Source organism: Daktulosphaira vitifoliae, unplaced genomic scaffold (genome assembly GCF_025091365.1).
Source record: "Daktulosphaira vitifoliae isolate Bord-2020 unplaced genomic scaffold, ASM2509136v1 Scaffold_3, whole genome shotgun sequence".
In the NCBI taxonomy this organism is placed as follows: domain Eukaryota; kingdom Metazoa; phylum Arthropoda; class Insecta; order Hemiptera; family Phylloxeridae; genus Daktulosphaira; species Daktulosphaira vitifoliae.
The window spans coordinates 35,402,850-35,419,630 of NW_026099574.1; the positions used below are offsets into that span (position 1 = coordinate 35,402,850).

General features: G+C 23.5%; 2 protein-coding genes across 3 annotated transcripts in view; both read right to left on the reverse strand.

Moving 5' to 3' along the window:
- The window catches only part of LOC126902484 (uncharacterized), a 9,319-nt gene extending 7,789 nt beyond the window's left edge, over nucleotides 1-1,530 (reverse strand). For both annotated transcript variants that reach the window (XR_007703224.1, XM_050679810.1), the window contains exon 1: nucleotides 1,431-1,530. The gene's annotated coding sequence lies outside the window, so the exon portion shown is untranslated. The remainder of the gene's footprint in view (nucleotides 1-1,430) is intronic.
- Nucleotides 1,531-2,727: 1,197 nt separating this feature from the next.
- Nucleotides 2,728-11,124, reverse strand: LOC126900577 (myogenesis-regulating glycosidase-like). Its single transcript, XM_050676391.1, has 8 exons — nucleotides 10,990-11,124; nucleotides 10,630-10,734; nucleotides 9,190-9,500; nucleotides 8,617-9,076; nucleotides 6,431-6,689; nucleotides 5,101-5,482; nucleotides 4,404-4,560; nucleotides 2,728-4,330 (listed from the first exon to the last, which is right to left on the reverse strand). Exons 1-8 carry the CDS (start codon nucleotides 11,003-11,005, stop codon nucleotides 4,026-4,028), a joined length of 1,995 nt encoding a protein of 664 aa, XP_050532348.1. The 5' UTR covers nucleotides 11,006-11,124; the 3' UTR covers nucleotides 2,728-4,025.
- Nucleotides 11,125-16,781: the final 5,657 nt, after the last annotated feature.

Genomic DNA, 16,781 nt, shown 5'->3' on the forward strand with positions numbered 1-16,781 from the left:
AAAAAAAAAAAAAAAAAAAAAAAAAAAAAAAAAACACATCATAGTAAAACCAATACCTTCTCAGCTTCGCATCGAAGCTAAAATACCTAGTTAAACAGTTGTTTTTTTATTAATTTATTTGATAAAACTTACTCAATACTAACTGGTTTTTTACCCCATCAATTAGTGTAAGAATACGCTTTTATTTTTCATATTGTTTCAGTTCATTACTCATTAATTAGAGGCCTAATCTCAATATTAATACTTGATTTGTATTTTTAATAATGTGTCTAGCTTAAAAAAATAAAAATTGCACACTTTTACTTCGGGTTACTGTGTATTGTGTCACCACTTTGCTACTTTGTTTCTTCATCAGTGATAAGTAATTAAAATTAAAATTATTATTATTTNATCAGTGATAAGTAATTAAAATTATTATTATTATTTTTTTTTATCGGCTCATTTAAGGGCCATAGCGGACTCTCCCAAAGGAGGAAGTTTTCTTAACCATTTATACTCTGGAACGGGTGGTTAGTCCGTAGCCGTAGAGAGGGGCCGGAGACTCTGACTACCGAACAGATCTCGTTCGACAAATGAAGTCATCCCTGACCGAGTTTCGAACCCGAGGAAGTGCCCGCCAAGCACTGCCGCGTTACCAACTCGGCCACACCGTCCTCATTAAAATAATTAAAATATATGATTTTAATATATTGTATGAAGGCAATAATTACTTTAAAATAATTTCAACAAGATAATAATTGGATGAAAAATATTGGAATTATCATATCTTCGTGACTTCTCCTATAAGTGATTTGTAAAAACAAATCCACACCTTATGGTTTCTGAATTTTAAACATGCAGAGATTTGATAAACATTACAATTTGTATATGAAAATTATGTTAAAGCACGTTTTACAAATGTACAATATTCCTCCGATGAAATAACGCGTGTTAATTCATATACATAAATGTGTGAAAATTAACAATTAGTTCACCAACAAAAATCAATTTCATTTTACTTTTTTTTTTGTAAAACTTTGAAAAAAAAATCAAGATTTAGATGAAGTGATACATTCATATATTGAAAAAATCGATGTATTTCATAGCAATAAATTATTAAAATAATAAACAGTTATTATACAAAAAATCATTTTTTATAATTAATTTCTATAGAAAAAATTTCTCAATTAATTTTATACTCCTAAATAGTATTTTTAATATTCGACTTTCAAAGGTATGAAATGTTCAAACATTATATCATAATAATATGATTTTATATATTTATTTTGTATTAGTGTTGTAAATTTCACTGAAGAAGTCTTCGAAAAATTAATATTTAAAGAAATATTTAAGTAAGATATTGTCGTTATTAATTTTGATGTAAATGTATAATAAAGCCTATAATAAATTAATATTATGTATGTTTTAAAATAAAGAAAATAGTAACTCACCCACATAAAAAAACCGCAAATATTTAAGAGCTACTCCATATAGTTGCACAGTAAAGTATTTCGTCACTAACAAGGTAACTGATCGGAATACTTTTAGAATATATACATCATGTGCAATATCCCTATGCTCATCAGTGATGGATTTGCGGAAAACGATAGGAGCTATCCCCTCCAGTATATATTTTAATATCTAAAAAAATATATAGGGAGGATGTTGACCTACCTTCAAAGTGAAATCCTAAATACACTACTAATGATCGTAAAATTCAATTTAATTGTTATCCTTGATTTCTCTATTCATTGGCAGCTTGACAAATAGTTAATTTTTATATAATAATTATTATATACTTAATGATTATAATCATTAAGCGATATAGGCGATCGATTTTGGGTAAGACGCCCATTTTTTTTTATTTTTGTATGAATTTGTACGCCAAAAATTAGAATTTGTACAATATTCGTTTACTAGACATAATCATTTTTCTTATCAGGGGATGTAGAAAAAGTGAAAAAAAAAACAGATGAATAGATGTAACCAAAATTATAAACGGTCCACCTTCGATTTAACTAAGTCAGTGGATTTATGCACTTTATTTTAGTATCAAGGTGGATATTTATTTCATGAAGGCAATCAAGGTATGTGCATATTATTATTAAAACACATAAAAGATTATATTTAACATACAATAAGTAAATTTGCATTACTTGTACATTTTATTTGATCTTACATTTTTATAAACATGATTTTTAATACTATAATCTTTTAGTTTTTGCAAAATATATACTTTTTTAATATTCAAGAATATTCCATCATATCTAACGAACCATGTATGATATGATCTAACTTTTTATACAAATGTTGTTTAAAATTAAATTTTCTTAAAAATTATTTTTGAACCGATCGTTTTATTGTTATACCTGGAATATATCGATAATATTATGATTTTTACCAAATACATGAATACTAAATACTATTTTAAAATAATTACGAGTGTATTTTTGTATAGTATTTATATCAAATCATTAAAAAATATTCCGTATTGTTATTTGACACAAAAGATCTGACAAAAGCAGCTGTTCCTCCATTAAGTACCATTAATGGATACACATTTTGTTTAACGCTGCTTTCAAAAAAAAAACAGTTGTTTTTTCTCATTCAACTTTAATTCTTTGATAAAATTTCAATCGTTATTATTTATGAAATACTGTCAAGACTAACAAATTTTATAACCCTCTTGAAGCTTATAAAATACATATTTTTGGATTTACACTTAATTATTAATATTATTAACGAGAATTAATTTTTAATAAGATAGAATTTATATATAAACTAGAAAATAATAAATGCTATTCTCTTAAAGTATTTACAGCACACAATAAAAAAATTTAAAGTTTAAAATATTCAAAACGATACAGTGTTTCTGTCGGCTGTAAATTACGTTATCAACCTATATGGAAGTGTATAGGATATTGAATCATAAGTGCACGGTGATCAAGGGGTAGGTCTCAAGCTCTAATTCCGTGCTTTCCTCCTTTTTTTCACATGATTTTTAGTAGTGTTTCGATAGCCGGCTATCAATCCCCAGTGATCATGTCATGTTTTAATATTAATTAAATGTTACAGTTTGTAACTCATAAATTCTATTTAAAATTCATGTCTCTTGTAAAATAACCTAAGATTTGCACCTATATATTAAAGTTGATTGAATATCACTTGTCACATTCTACTCCAATGTTTAAAATAAATGTTGACTTTAACATAAATAAACTTTAATATTTTTATATCAAAAATACAAGGAAAATCAAATTTTTAAATTAACTTAAAAATATTATCTAACTTTAATTTTTAAAAGAACAAATATTAGAGTATAGTTAATTTTATCTTAATTATAAAATTTTTAAAATTTACTTAATTTTAACATCAAGAAAATTATAATTTATTATTTATTTCTTCTGCTATTAATTATAAAATAAAAAAAAAAAGACATTGTTGTGGCTACAAACCACGCTTGGTAAGAAATAAGCTGCATATTAAATAAATGAATGAGCCCTGGTGTTATTCATAAATTTTTACGTCAATGTCGCCATAATGTAAAAGAAAAATTAGGTTTGATATTAAATAGTAAGAATAACCAAATTTCATTTGAAAATCAAATTCTAAACAAGAACAGGTTGAATAAAATGAGATTTTATGTTGTAAAAAATAAAATAACTTATATATATATCTCATTGTGTCTTAGTTCAGATGTATAATATATTTTTTAAATATATTTAAGGAACTCCTGAATCTGCTATCATACCTATTGACGCAGCTTTATGAACATTAAAACTTAAGATTAAAAAATCAAAACAGAGGCATCCAGATATATTGACAGCTTTGAATATAATAAAATCTGAACGGAGTGTAAAAAAAAAAAATTATTATATTCGCAAATAATTTTTTAAAAATCCCTCAAAGTTCTTTTATTTAAAACAAATATATTGAAAATTGGAGATCGTTAGGTAATTTTTTTAGTATTAGCAAAATTTTCATTGTTTTAATGATAGTTCATACATTAATATCATACAAATAATATTTGATTTTTATCACTACAATCATAAAAAGTAGGAAATTAAAGTCATTAAAATAACAAATATAGTTGCCTTAAATTTTAACTGATTAAAATCTGAAATTTTTGAGGCTGAAGAAGTTAATTTTTCTTCTTCGTCATTCATTCGAATAAACCAAGGAAGAATTTCGATGTCAGCGGCATAATCATATACCCATATTTTACCGTCAATTAAAGGTTCATTAGGATTATTCATATCTTTCCATTTACCGGCTGGAAGATAAATGTTTCGTTTTGTAGCATTCTGAACCATAACTGGAGCTACGAGAATGTCTTCGCCCAAAAGAAATTCTGAAACATATATTTTTATTTTTTATAGAGTATTAAAAAAAAAGTACGTTAACAAAACACAAATATAACTAACCGTCATCGATAGAAAAGGCTGTTGGATCATTTGGATCAATCCACCATATTGGAGGATTTATTGGATCACCATTTTTTACTGCATTTTCCATTAATTTTACAATAACATCAGCATATTGTAAGTGAAGATTCCAAAATTTTTTGCAAATTTTTGCAGTCTAAAAATATATATTGAGTAAAAATTTTAACTGATAACATTTTTATGCTTTTATATAAACTAATTTTAATCACAAAAAAAACCCTATTAACGTTGTTTTTCTTCATATTTTTTATATTATTAATTATTTATCATTATTAATAATAATAATTACTCTACTATGATTATTAAAAATTTTTTAATATTTAAAAATTTAAATAAAAAATAATAATTTTATTTTTAGAAATTCATAAGCTAAACTGTTATATGTATAGTTTGCGAGTACAATAAAATAAATAGTACAGTCGGGCTCCAGCATATTGAAGATCTGGTTAAACAAACAGCAGTATAAATTGATATATGTCAGATTGTTTATACAAACACATATCATGTAATAGGAAAAAGTTAGAACAAAAATTTAAAATTGCAAGCAAATATTGTGCCACTATTCGTTTCTGACAATAGTGTTTGAAAATAATAAGATGAATTGATAGTTTTAGACTATTGAATTTTTCAATAGTATTCACTCGGTAGTTCCCATAAGTAGTAACAAGAACTTTACCTTTTCTCCAAAATCCCAGGGAGGGATTGAAAATTGTACTACTGGCATAAATGTATTAGCTTGCATCCATCTAATGAATAATTCTTCTGAGATTTTATCATCATTGTATACATTCCCGCCAATCATATCTGGTAACACATACGGATAACCTACCATGTTAAAATGTAGTAAAGCAGTTACAAGAGATTGCAATCCTAATTTCCAATTCCATCGAGATTCTCTGTCAATCATTCGCACGAATTTTCCTTGTTTCTGTACTCTCCTGGCTGTTCTATACTCAATTCTATCACCAAATTGTGATATTGTATCAATATATGCGTTAACAATATTGTCTGGGTAGTATGTTAAATCATTATTGTAATACACTGGTAATTGGGGGCACCTAAAAAAAAATTATCATTTTTTATATTCATAAGAATCAATATTATTGTTTTCAAAGAAAAAATACATATACGCAAAAAAATTAAATATTCAAAAACAATTAAATAAGAAAAATCATAAACAATATTTCCTTGAACAAAGCCGGTTTATAATTTAATAATTAATAAACCCTAAATTAGTTTTCATATTGGGAATTTTTTTTATTAAATTTTTATGTTATTGATCTATACTGAACATTTTTAAATGACGTCCCAGTAAAAACGATCCCCATATATCGCATCACAGAAAACGATTTTATAATATTACCAAATCCTATTTTCAAAGTCGCCGCCACCAACAGTCACATATGCAACGGACTCCTCTAAGTGCGCCACAAAATGGCTTAAATAAGAAAACATGTCAGAGATAATCATAGATTATGGAAGATTAATTGGTCGTAGAGAAATGATCAATATGTCAATTTAAACATGAGAATATTATCTATATCTGGACATTGTTGATTTTCAATAAACAAATTTATAACAGTTTCAAAAAACTTAAACTTTAGAGAGCTAAAACGTTTTTAAAAATGTTTTGTTAAAAATCACCCATTTTCGGATGTTGAACATTTTGTTATGTTTAATTTGATCATTTTTCTATGACTATTCAATCCTACAGAATCTGTAATTGCTCGAAACATAGTTTGATGTCCCGAAAATAAATACCGTGACACTCTCTTCATGNACATAGTTTGATGTCCCGAAAATAAATACCGTGACACTATCTTCACATAACTATAGTGTGTATTCAATCAATAAGAAAACAAATGAATTATTATAAAACAGTAAAAACTCTTATAAATAAAATCAAAAAGAAATCAATTTTTTATTTATGTTAATAAAAACTATTTTTCTTTTATCTTCTAGTGGAACAACTTATCGAGAATATAATATCCCTTGTATTAACATACCATGTACTTTCACCAGCATCAAATTTTAAAGTGTCAATTTTAGTGTAATCGAGTAATTTGAATAATCTATTTGACCACCATCTAGCAGCGTAAGGGTTTGTAAAATCTATGTGACCAGCAACACCATTCCACCATTTCGTATTTACAATACCATTTGTACTATTCACAAAGTATTTTTTATCTAATAGTTCATTAAAGACATCACAATTCATCTGAACGAACGGATGTACCCAAAGAGAAACTTGGAAACCCATATCATCTATATTTAACAATTATATTTATGACATAACTTCAATATATTAAAATGTTACATTTTTAATAGTATAGTAGTGATAAATATTAGTACTGAATTATATATTTACACCATTCGAGTTAAATAAAAACATTAATGAATGACGTAAATGTAAAAATAATATAATAACAATAAAGTATTAATAGTTTAACTAAATGGTCAAATTATAATAAATGTTTTCAAACAACAATAATAAATTTTAAATAATGTATGTTTTTACAGTCCATATAATAACCTTCTCCAAAAAGAATGTTTTCTAAACATGTTTACTACAAAACATGTTTTTCTGTTATCAAAGAGAGAGGTGCTTATTTAGATATTTTTCACTCAATACATAGAGCTGTCCGCAATTAACCACAAGTTACAGACAGTTCTATGTGAGCCATTAGTTCGACATTATAGTCTCAAACCAGTACCAAAATACTACAGGCAATTTACAAACTTGGTCTATCATACATTATAAACATTATTAAATATTAATATTGAAGGTGAATATATTATTATTATTGATAATATATATATATATATATATTGATAATATATATATTATTAATATTGAAAGGTGAATATATTTTTGTGACATGTTTTCTCAGTTTTTACAAGAGTGATAAAGTTCTAAAAACCTTTAAAAGAACATCAATTATATCTATTTAAATTTTCATGACAACGAAAATAGTCCAATCATCTGCTAAAATAATGAGAAGTAAGTGGTGAGATTTAATTTTTTTAAAAAATAAATAAGCTTTTCTTTAATAAAAAGTCATGTTAACGATTTTTTTAAGAGTCTTAAATTATTAAAATTCTTTAAAAGCATAAAGGTTGACATATCACTCTAAAAATAACTATATTAGCTCAAATGGTTCTTTTTAAGCTTAAAACGAAAAACTTTATGAAAATATATAATCTGAAAGTTGAAAAGAAATATTTTCATGTTTTAATTTTTTTATTTTTAGGCCTCAATTGTATTACAACGCCAGAATTAATTATTTTATATTATTAATGGAATTTATTATTCCAAAAATATAAAATTTCTCATCGATTTTTTTTTGTTTTTGCTAATAAATTTGTAAAAAAATAATGTGATTAAAGAAATTAATTAATTTGTTTTAGTAATAGATGAAAAATTAACACAGAAGAAATTAATTTATATTAATTTTTATGTGCTTTATACTAATATTTCCCGAATGGAATATACTTTTATAATTTTTACAAATCAGATTTTGACATAAAAACATTTAAATACAATTTAAAACAAACATACATTCGTGTTTAAATACAGAGTGATCAAAATCTGGAAGGACTCTCATTTTCTCAGAAAATATTAATAATTTTAAAGTTTTGTAAGAAGAAAAAATATTAGGTCTAAAAATTTTTTCTATAATATATAGTTAAATCATTTTTTTTTGTCCCTTCATGAATAAAAATTCTATTACCCCCTTTTATAATCCTATTTATAATTTGCTTAAATGGAAGCCTCGACTTTTAACTTTATATTACGATAGAAAAAAAATACAAACAACTATATATCTACAATTTTTTTTATCCGATCAACTATTTGTGTTTTACACATTATTTAAACATTTGGATTTCAAGTAAAAATCATTAATTTGGTTATAAATACCAGTGACAATGCAACCGGTATTATTGCTGCCACCGTGGCGGAAATAATCTTTTATAATAGCCTATAAATTATTCATCATGGTAATTATCAAGAAAAATTGTCTACTCGGTTGTCTAAAGAAGTGATAATAATAATATATTGTCACTATCAAATAAATTTTTGAACCTAATATTTTGTCTTCTAACAAAAATTTAAAATCCTTAGTGGTTTCTGAGTGTTTTACCAGATTTTTATCACTATGTATTAAATTACTATAAAGGTGTATAAACTTACGTAGCGTTGATACTAGTTTTTTGATATATGGAAATTTGTTTTGATTAAATTCTGCACTGCCATAACATGTTTCCCAATCATCATCAATTTCAAGTTGTCCCTTAGGATATCCATTATCAACAATTTGATTGGCATAATCTAATACTTTTTGTGAATCAATTTTTGTTTTGTACTTGGCCCATGTAGACCAAATAGGATTTTTTACCAAGAACGAACTTGGTGCTGAATTAGGCTTCCCGAGAACATCATTTATAGCTTTTTGATGAGCTATTTTGGCATTTTCATATCGACATACTCGATATTTTAATCGATTTTCAGTTTTTCTATAAGGTGGTTGTACTTTGGACGTAAAGCACATTTTTTCTTGTGTGTACTGTCCATTGATATCCAAAAATAGTGGAACTGAATCATCTATGTGAATATAGAAACCATCTGAGCTTAAAAAATAAGACTCTAGGACCTACAAATAAAAACTAATGTTGTATACATTATGAAAATCAAAGTATATACATAATAACTGCAAAATATTTCAAATTTAATCATATTGTTATAAGTCACTAACAAAAAACTTACTGCTTGGCTCTCAACCTCTCCAGTTGAAACAAATGGATATTCTGTCATTCTAAATTTATTCAATGGCCATAATTGCTCACTTCTTTCAGGTCCACCAAACCACAAAGAATTTCCAAGATCGACACATACTTTTAATGTAGTATTTATATTATTAGCTAAATGATCAAAGTCCATACATTCTTTACTATTAGAAGACGTCTTATAATTTAAAATGTTTATATTGCCCCCATTGTTGTTATCAGTTGTTTCTACGTCGTCATTTTCCACAAAAGAAGTGAGTAACAATTGTTTTGAAGTCTTTTCAAATTTACCTATGAATAAAAATAATAAATTTTCAATCAACATTCAAAATTTATTTGTTTATTCTATTGAAAATGATAATATAATTAATTTGAACAATTCAATATCAAAAATCGTAAAAAATGAAAGCTAATTGTAAATGAATAATGTAGATTAAAATAATCTTATTATTTATTATTATAATCTTAAGTTGTTTTTGATCGCTGTAAAATACATTATATTTTTAAAATATAAAATACTTTTGCTCTACAATATCCACACATCGATACTTGGGTACAATATACAATAATATTAATTTTTAGTATTGTGATTTTTAATTATCAAAACGACTCAAAAAATACTCTATTTGATTAAAAAGATAACATAAATTTAACATTTTAGACTTTTACTTTTATTATTAAAAAGCAATTTTAATAATATATTTAATATTTATCAGTGAAATAATTTAAAATATAAAATAAAAATTAAATATATACAAGTATGATTTTAAAATTAAAAACATAACCATGTGGTGCCCTTTAATAATATTATTTGCACTATAAAATATTATTTAGTAACATATGTTATTAAATCATTTTTGTAATCAGTTGATATCTAATCTATTTTAATAACATGAAACGCCCTCATTAATACCACCCCCACCTAGCCATAAAAATTTCACAGATGTTTAGAAAATTATTTTGTGCCCATACATAATTTTATATGAATTAATCCATACCTTTAATTATTTATTATTTATTTTTAATTTGTAACATTCCTCATTTAATGATGACTTAATTGTCCTAAAAATTAGGATAATTAATCTTACTAAATTAATTTTTTTTTATTAAACACAAATACTAAAATGTTACTCACAATAATGTATCGTTACTTTAAAAAAATAATTATATTTTGTTTAAATATAGGATCAGAATAAATATAAGTTAAGTCCGGTGCAATATTTAATATATAAATAAATAAATTTAATATTTACTACACTTAAATATTTACTAATACACTGAAGTATATTTTTACCAACATATTTTAGATTTAATTTAAGTGACTGGACAGTATGTATAAGAAGGAATTTTTTTGTGAGAGAGATATTTTACTATTTTTCATAGTGTAAAATCGATATTCTAAAAATTCAAAATTCCTTACCAAACCTTTTAACGTTAAGTTCATTTTTTCTATTAGTAAACAAAACATATGTTTCTGGTTCTCGAGCAAATACGCAAAACGAGATTTGAATAATCACACTAAAAACTAAAAAAAAATGATAATTAATGTTTCATTTTACATAATTACAATTTTATTCATTCAATTATTTGTTTATAAAATAAACTTAAGCATTTAAACTTTTAATAAGTTTCAAATAGAATCTTTATGACTTATGACTTGCCAAACATGAAAATGATTAAAGTATTTAAAAGTCAAGCTTTAATAATTGTAATATAATTATTTTATTGAGTCTTCGAGATGTATATTATTATCCAAATAAATCATTTGTATAACACTCACTTAATAAGTAGTGCATTATGTGAATGTTAAATGCAATTTTTCATCATCAACATCAAAGGTATTTCTGAAATAATTTAAATAATACTAAATTATATCATCTAGACCAAACCCATATTATAGATTTTTAAATGTATTAAAGTGGGAATCGATATTGTTTTAAGTCAAATTTTTATTGGTATATTTCAAGTTATTTGATTAGGGGAAAAGTTACCAAGTGTGTACCTAAGTATCTAACGTGGAGATATTTGTTTGTATAACATAGATAATTTTGAGTAATAATTCATCATAGACAATTATTTTTCAAGTACCCAATTAAATGTTAAGTAACTTAGAACTGTATTCTGAAACTTAAAAAATAACAGCTTAAGTAGTTAACATTTAAATACCAAAATTCATAGATTAATTTTTAAACACTAAATGAATGGCCTTCAATTCATTCAACTTTATATTTGAAAAGTTTCAGTATTAATTGTTACAATAAAAATGTTTGATAACTAAATTATTATTTTTATAATTTTAAAAAGAATCATTTTATTATGAGTAAAGCTTAGTAATTAATGAGATAAAATTGACATAAACTTACATATTAATTTTTAAATTATTATTAAATAATAATATATAATAATAGTATACATATAATAAATTTAATTTTACATTATTATTATTATTATTATTATAAATAACATCACAAAATAATTGACTTTTTTGACCGTTGAAATTTATAACTTTCGTTACTAAAAACAGCCATTATTAAATATTCAAAAAAATATAAGTTTATATAATAAGATATAATCTTTAACACTAAAAGAAATATCGATATTTAAGTTAAAAAAATAGTTTATATTTGTCAAATATAAATATTAGCTCTTTCAGCTTCAAAAAAAAGCTAATAAGATATTAGTTTTAATATAATTTTTTTTTGTTTTAATTCTCATTTTTTTTAACTCCATAAGAACATACATGTAACAAAACGCCAAAAAATTGTTTTTATTAAAGATATTGTTCTCTACAAATTTCCTCGTTCCCTATAAATGGTTGAATTTCCCAAAAAACGTTTGAAATCGATAAATTTCCAAATTTTTTATTTAAAACTGCCATAAATTTTTGAAAAATAAATGAATCAAAATAAAATTTTTTTTTTGTAGCTTAAGTTTTTTCTAATAAGTCTTTTCATTTCACTTTTTTTTTATCAGACCCTATACTGCCTGCATAGGGAACTAAAAATAGCAACTTTTAAATAAAAAAATTAATGCTTTCAACTTAATTTTTAAAAATGTTCACGAAATTCCAATTTCTTTATATGTATCTTAAATTAATGCTTACGTGAAGATTTCTTTGTATTGATCAATAACGATATTTACATAAGAAACTTTAGTATGCTGTTTTTATTTGACATGTTTTTTTGATAATCTAATCTATTCTCTAAACAGGATATTCAAAAATAATACGTGCGTATAAAAAATAGAACATTTTCAACTTAACTTTTGTAAATGCTCTAAAAACATTAATGAAACATATAATATATAATTAAATACATGTAAAATATATGTATTTTTGAAAATAAAATAAATGAACTCTAGACTTGTCTTGTGGTGTAATCGGTCATCAAAGTTAAAGAAATCAGTAGGTTTATTTTTATTAATAATCACAATATTCAGAATATTTAAATTAATTGTTGTACAACAATATTTTTTTTGAAACTTTCATAGTGTAGATTGACATCAAAGCTTTTTATGATAGTAGTATTTATCAGAATTCAATCTATAATGAGTCTCTACACTACTTCATCTACACATTATGCTGTGGCTTACCTAATTTGGATTATTACGTCAGTTTAAAAACCTACTTACTCTAAATTTTCATAAAAACATTTTTCCACTATTAAATTTTTACAAAATCAGTTAAATATGAACATAAACACATTAAATATATATATATATATCTTATGGACCTGCTAAGATATTAGCTATGGAATACTACTTATACATTTACATTTTTTTTTTTGATAAAATTCGTAAGATAACAATATACTGAATTGACCTTGTTTGACCTCATCCAAATTAAATTTTTTTGGTGAATAATAGATTTATCTTTCTAGATTATAGTATATTATTATTATATAACATTAAATAATTTGAATTAAACAATATTTTAATATAGTTATTTTATAACTCTACAATAATATTTAATTAAATAGTATATCTTTTTATCCAAGAGAAATAAAAAATCCTTAACTTTAGTTTTCTTTAATAGGAATCCCTATTTTTAGTTTGATTACAAGATAAAAATCAAAAAATCTAAACTTTTTATTCATTTTAATTTTTTCATTCGAACAACAGTTTGCCTTTTAAAACTGTTAAAAAGTTTGGATTTAAAATAGAAATGCACCATTAATTTGGTTTTTAAAATAACCGAGTCAACAGTATTCACTTGGCCATAAATTATCAAGGGTATTGATTCTTGCTATCGTAAATGACAGATATGATATCAATAACTGTCAATAAAAACTAAAAGATATGATAACTACTGTATGATAAATTGCAACTTATCAATAAAAAGTGGTTAAAAAATGCTAATTTTTAACACACAAAATAGAAGAACGCTTAATCGAATAAAAAAATATTATAAGAACAAAATTTGTTGAAAATATTTTTTACATATCATTAAACTAAAATGTAGGAATTCCTACTAAACAAGATTAAAGTTTAAGTTATTTATCCTTAAATAGATGAAAAAACAACTTCTAAATTACATATTATTATAGATTTATTTGAATCAAACAATATTTTGCTTTGGGGAAATTAAAAAATTCGTCATCTTAAGAAAATGATTTTAAAATATCATCTTTGTATATCAAATAGAGGTAATAACTAATTAAAAATAACCGTTAATGAGTTCTCACCATAAACCGACGATATATAAGATTTATATGATCGAGACATAATAACGTAATTTAATAGTTAAACTAAACAGATAGCGCATATCTCCAGCAGATAAAGATATTGACACATTCTGTAATGTCTACACAGAACATTTCATACGCTCAACAATACGTCTACACAAAATCTCTCAAGCTTGTTAGAATAAAAATAAACAATTCAGATTTTATCTACGTGATTAAACATAATATCAACATGACATGTGAATTGTCATTTTGCTATTAGTAAATATTTAAAAACTAAAATTAATTCGTGAGTTATATAATAAACTTGTAGTATAATAATTAATTATTCCTTAATAAACAAAATAGATTTCAAAAAAAAATTTCAGAAAAATTTATAAAACAAAAAATTTAATATGCTTTCTGCATAAAGTGTTACATAAAATTTATGTAAATATTTAATATTTAATTTAATAAAGTATATGTTTTTTTTTTTATGAAAACAATTTTTTTATTTTTTTATTTTAGTTGAATTTAAAATTGGTATGGAATCATTAGAATAAACTAATTATTTTCTTTTTAAATGCATTAGGTATTTACCTAACATTTGATATATTTTTTTTTTGAAAATATGATTCTTTACCTGCCCGGGAAATTCAAAATGATAAATTTTCTACAAAAAATTAATCTTTTCAACATGACTTTTGAAAATACTAAAACTTTTATATATATTTTAAATTAAAGCTATATAATATACTTTAATATAAAAAAAAAATCGAACTTAAGATTGTCTTCGTGGTGAAAATGGCTACATGTATTCAAAAATATGCTATTTTTGTGTTAAAATTCTCGGTTTTGTATTTTATTTTATTAAATTGTTTATTGTAAAATAACAAAATAAATTAGGAAAAATGACTGTAATAATCTTATAAGTGTAAAATAATGTGTCACTATAACAAAAATAATAGTCCTATACATACTGGCATGTTTAGTGTATAACAAAAGTGATCTAACGAAAGAATATTAGCGAGAGAATTTTCTCGGTAACACGACTATTCTTCTACAGATTATTACCGAAGGATATAGTATTACAAAAAATAGATTTAAATAGTTTCTTTAAGAAAATTTCATAAAACTTGAAAATTATTTGAATTTATAAACATTTGTTTTTGGAAAAATCTATCTTACATCATTTATTGTCGTTAAAATGTATCTTATACTTAATAAGCCAGTCTATTTTTTGTGTAATTTTTGTAGAACGTCAATTATTATTGTCTAAAATTATTCTATAATAATAATTTACTACACACATGCTTATTTATATATATATATATATATATATATATCTTAATTTCACTAGAAATTATTGAATAAATTTGATTTTTTCTTCCATTATAAAATTAAAAATGTTTAGTTTGTAGCTACTAGCTACTAGCTAGTTACAACTATAATTTTCAACCAAGTGTTGGAACATTTTAAAAAGAATCTAAAAAAATCGATTTAAAACAGTTTTTAATGAAAAAATAAAGAATTGAGAATCTAATCGGTACCTCAAATTATTATTTATAAACTATGTTACTATGTAAGTTTACGTAGTAACTCGCGCTTTGTTGTGTTAAAATATTAATTATGATATTAATCACGATAATATTGGGTGGTAAAATATTTAAATAGCATAGGATTACAAATCGATACGAAATAATCAAATGTAATGATAAATGATAAATGTAAATGTAATATAATGATATCATATTCATGAGTTTAGAGGTAGTAATATAACGAAAAACTATTCTCNGTAAATGTAATATAATGATACCATATTCATGAGTTTAGAGGTAGTAATATAACGAAAAACTATTCTCAGTAACGGAAATATTCATGAGAATATTTTTTTGTAGATTATAACGTCTTATATAGAATATATAGTCTTATAATAAATTATAATTAAATTTATTAAAGTCTAATTTATTGACTTAAATAATTCCTTTAAGAATGTTTAATCGTACTTGAAAATTATTTGAATATTTATAGAAAATTAATGAGGAAAAAATAATAATCCTTTACTTGGTTTAGAGCTATATGATAGCAAAAATTTTCTAAAAAAAAACATTTGACTTAAAACATGATTTTAAGGGTTCTTCATTTTTTTTAATTTTTATGGTTTTTTAATATTTTATTTGTTGTTCAAAGACTATATTAATAACTTTCCCAAAAAATATTTTAGTCTAGATGCAATCAAAAAATTGTATGTAATTACCAGACTCGATTTGGCCGCTATGTATAAATTAGTGCCTATTATGACCTACATTTTTTTTTTTTTTTGTAGAACATACTATAAAATATAAATTTTAAATTATGTCTATGATGAAGATATAGATGAATAGCTTCATTTTCGATTTTAAACCCGGGACGTTACAAATTATCCAAGCTGGTTAGCTAAGGTTAGAAGTATAAATCTTTAAAACAATTAAATTATTCTGTTTTTTCTAAGTACTTATGAATAATAAGTTATATAAGTCATAAGTATTTATGAAAAATAAGATGAATAAAAAAGAAATAAGTTAAGTTACTATTTATTTAAGACATAATTCACAGCCAGTTTTTACATAGATCCTAGCATTAAAAATAAATATTAATTAATTAAAATAAAGAGATATATAAATTAGAAAATTTCGATAACTATATTTTATAAGTAACTCTTTGAAAAATATTTCAGTAATTATAACGTTTCTTCTCACCAATTTTTAAAACTGAAATATAGTAACCCAGCTTATACTTATATTATTTTATAATTCATAAAAATTACGCAAGAAGAAAAATATTAGAATTTAGAATAGTATGAAATTAACTCATTTTTTTACTTGTGAAAATAGTTTTCAGTATAATTACCTAATAAACTATTCATAGTGTT

Coding starts and splice junctions, on each gene's coding strand:
- LOC126900577 (XM_050676391.1), bottom strand. Junction 9,077..9,189: donor GAGAGGTTGAGAGCCAAGCA/GTAAGTTTTTTG, acceptor TTTTATTTGTAG/GTCCTAGAGTCTTATTTTTT. Junction 4,331..4,403: donor AGCCTTTTCTATCGATGACG/GTTAGTTATATT, acceptor TATATGTTTCAG/AATTTCTTTTGGGCGAAGAC.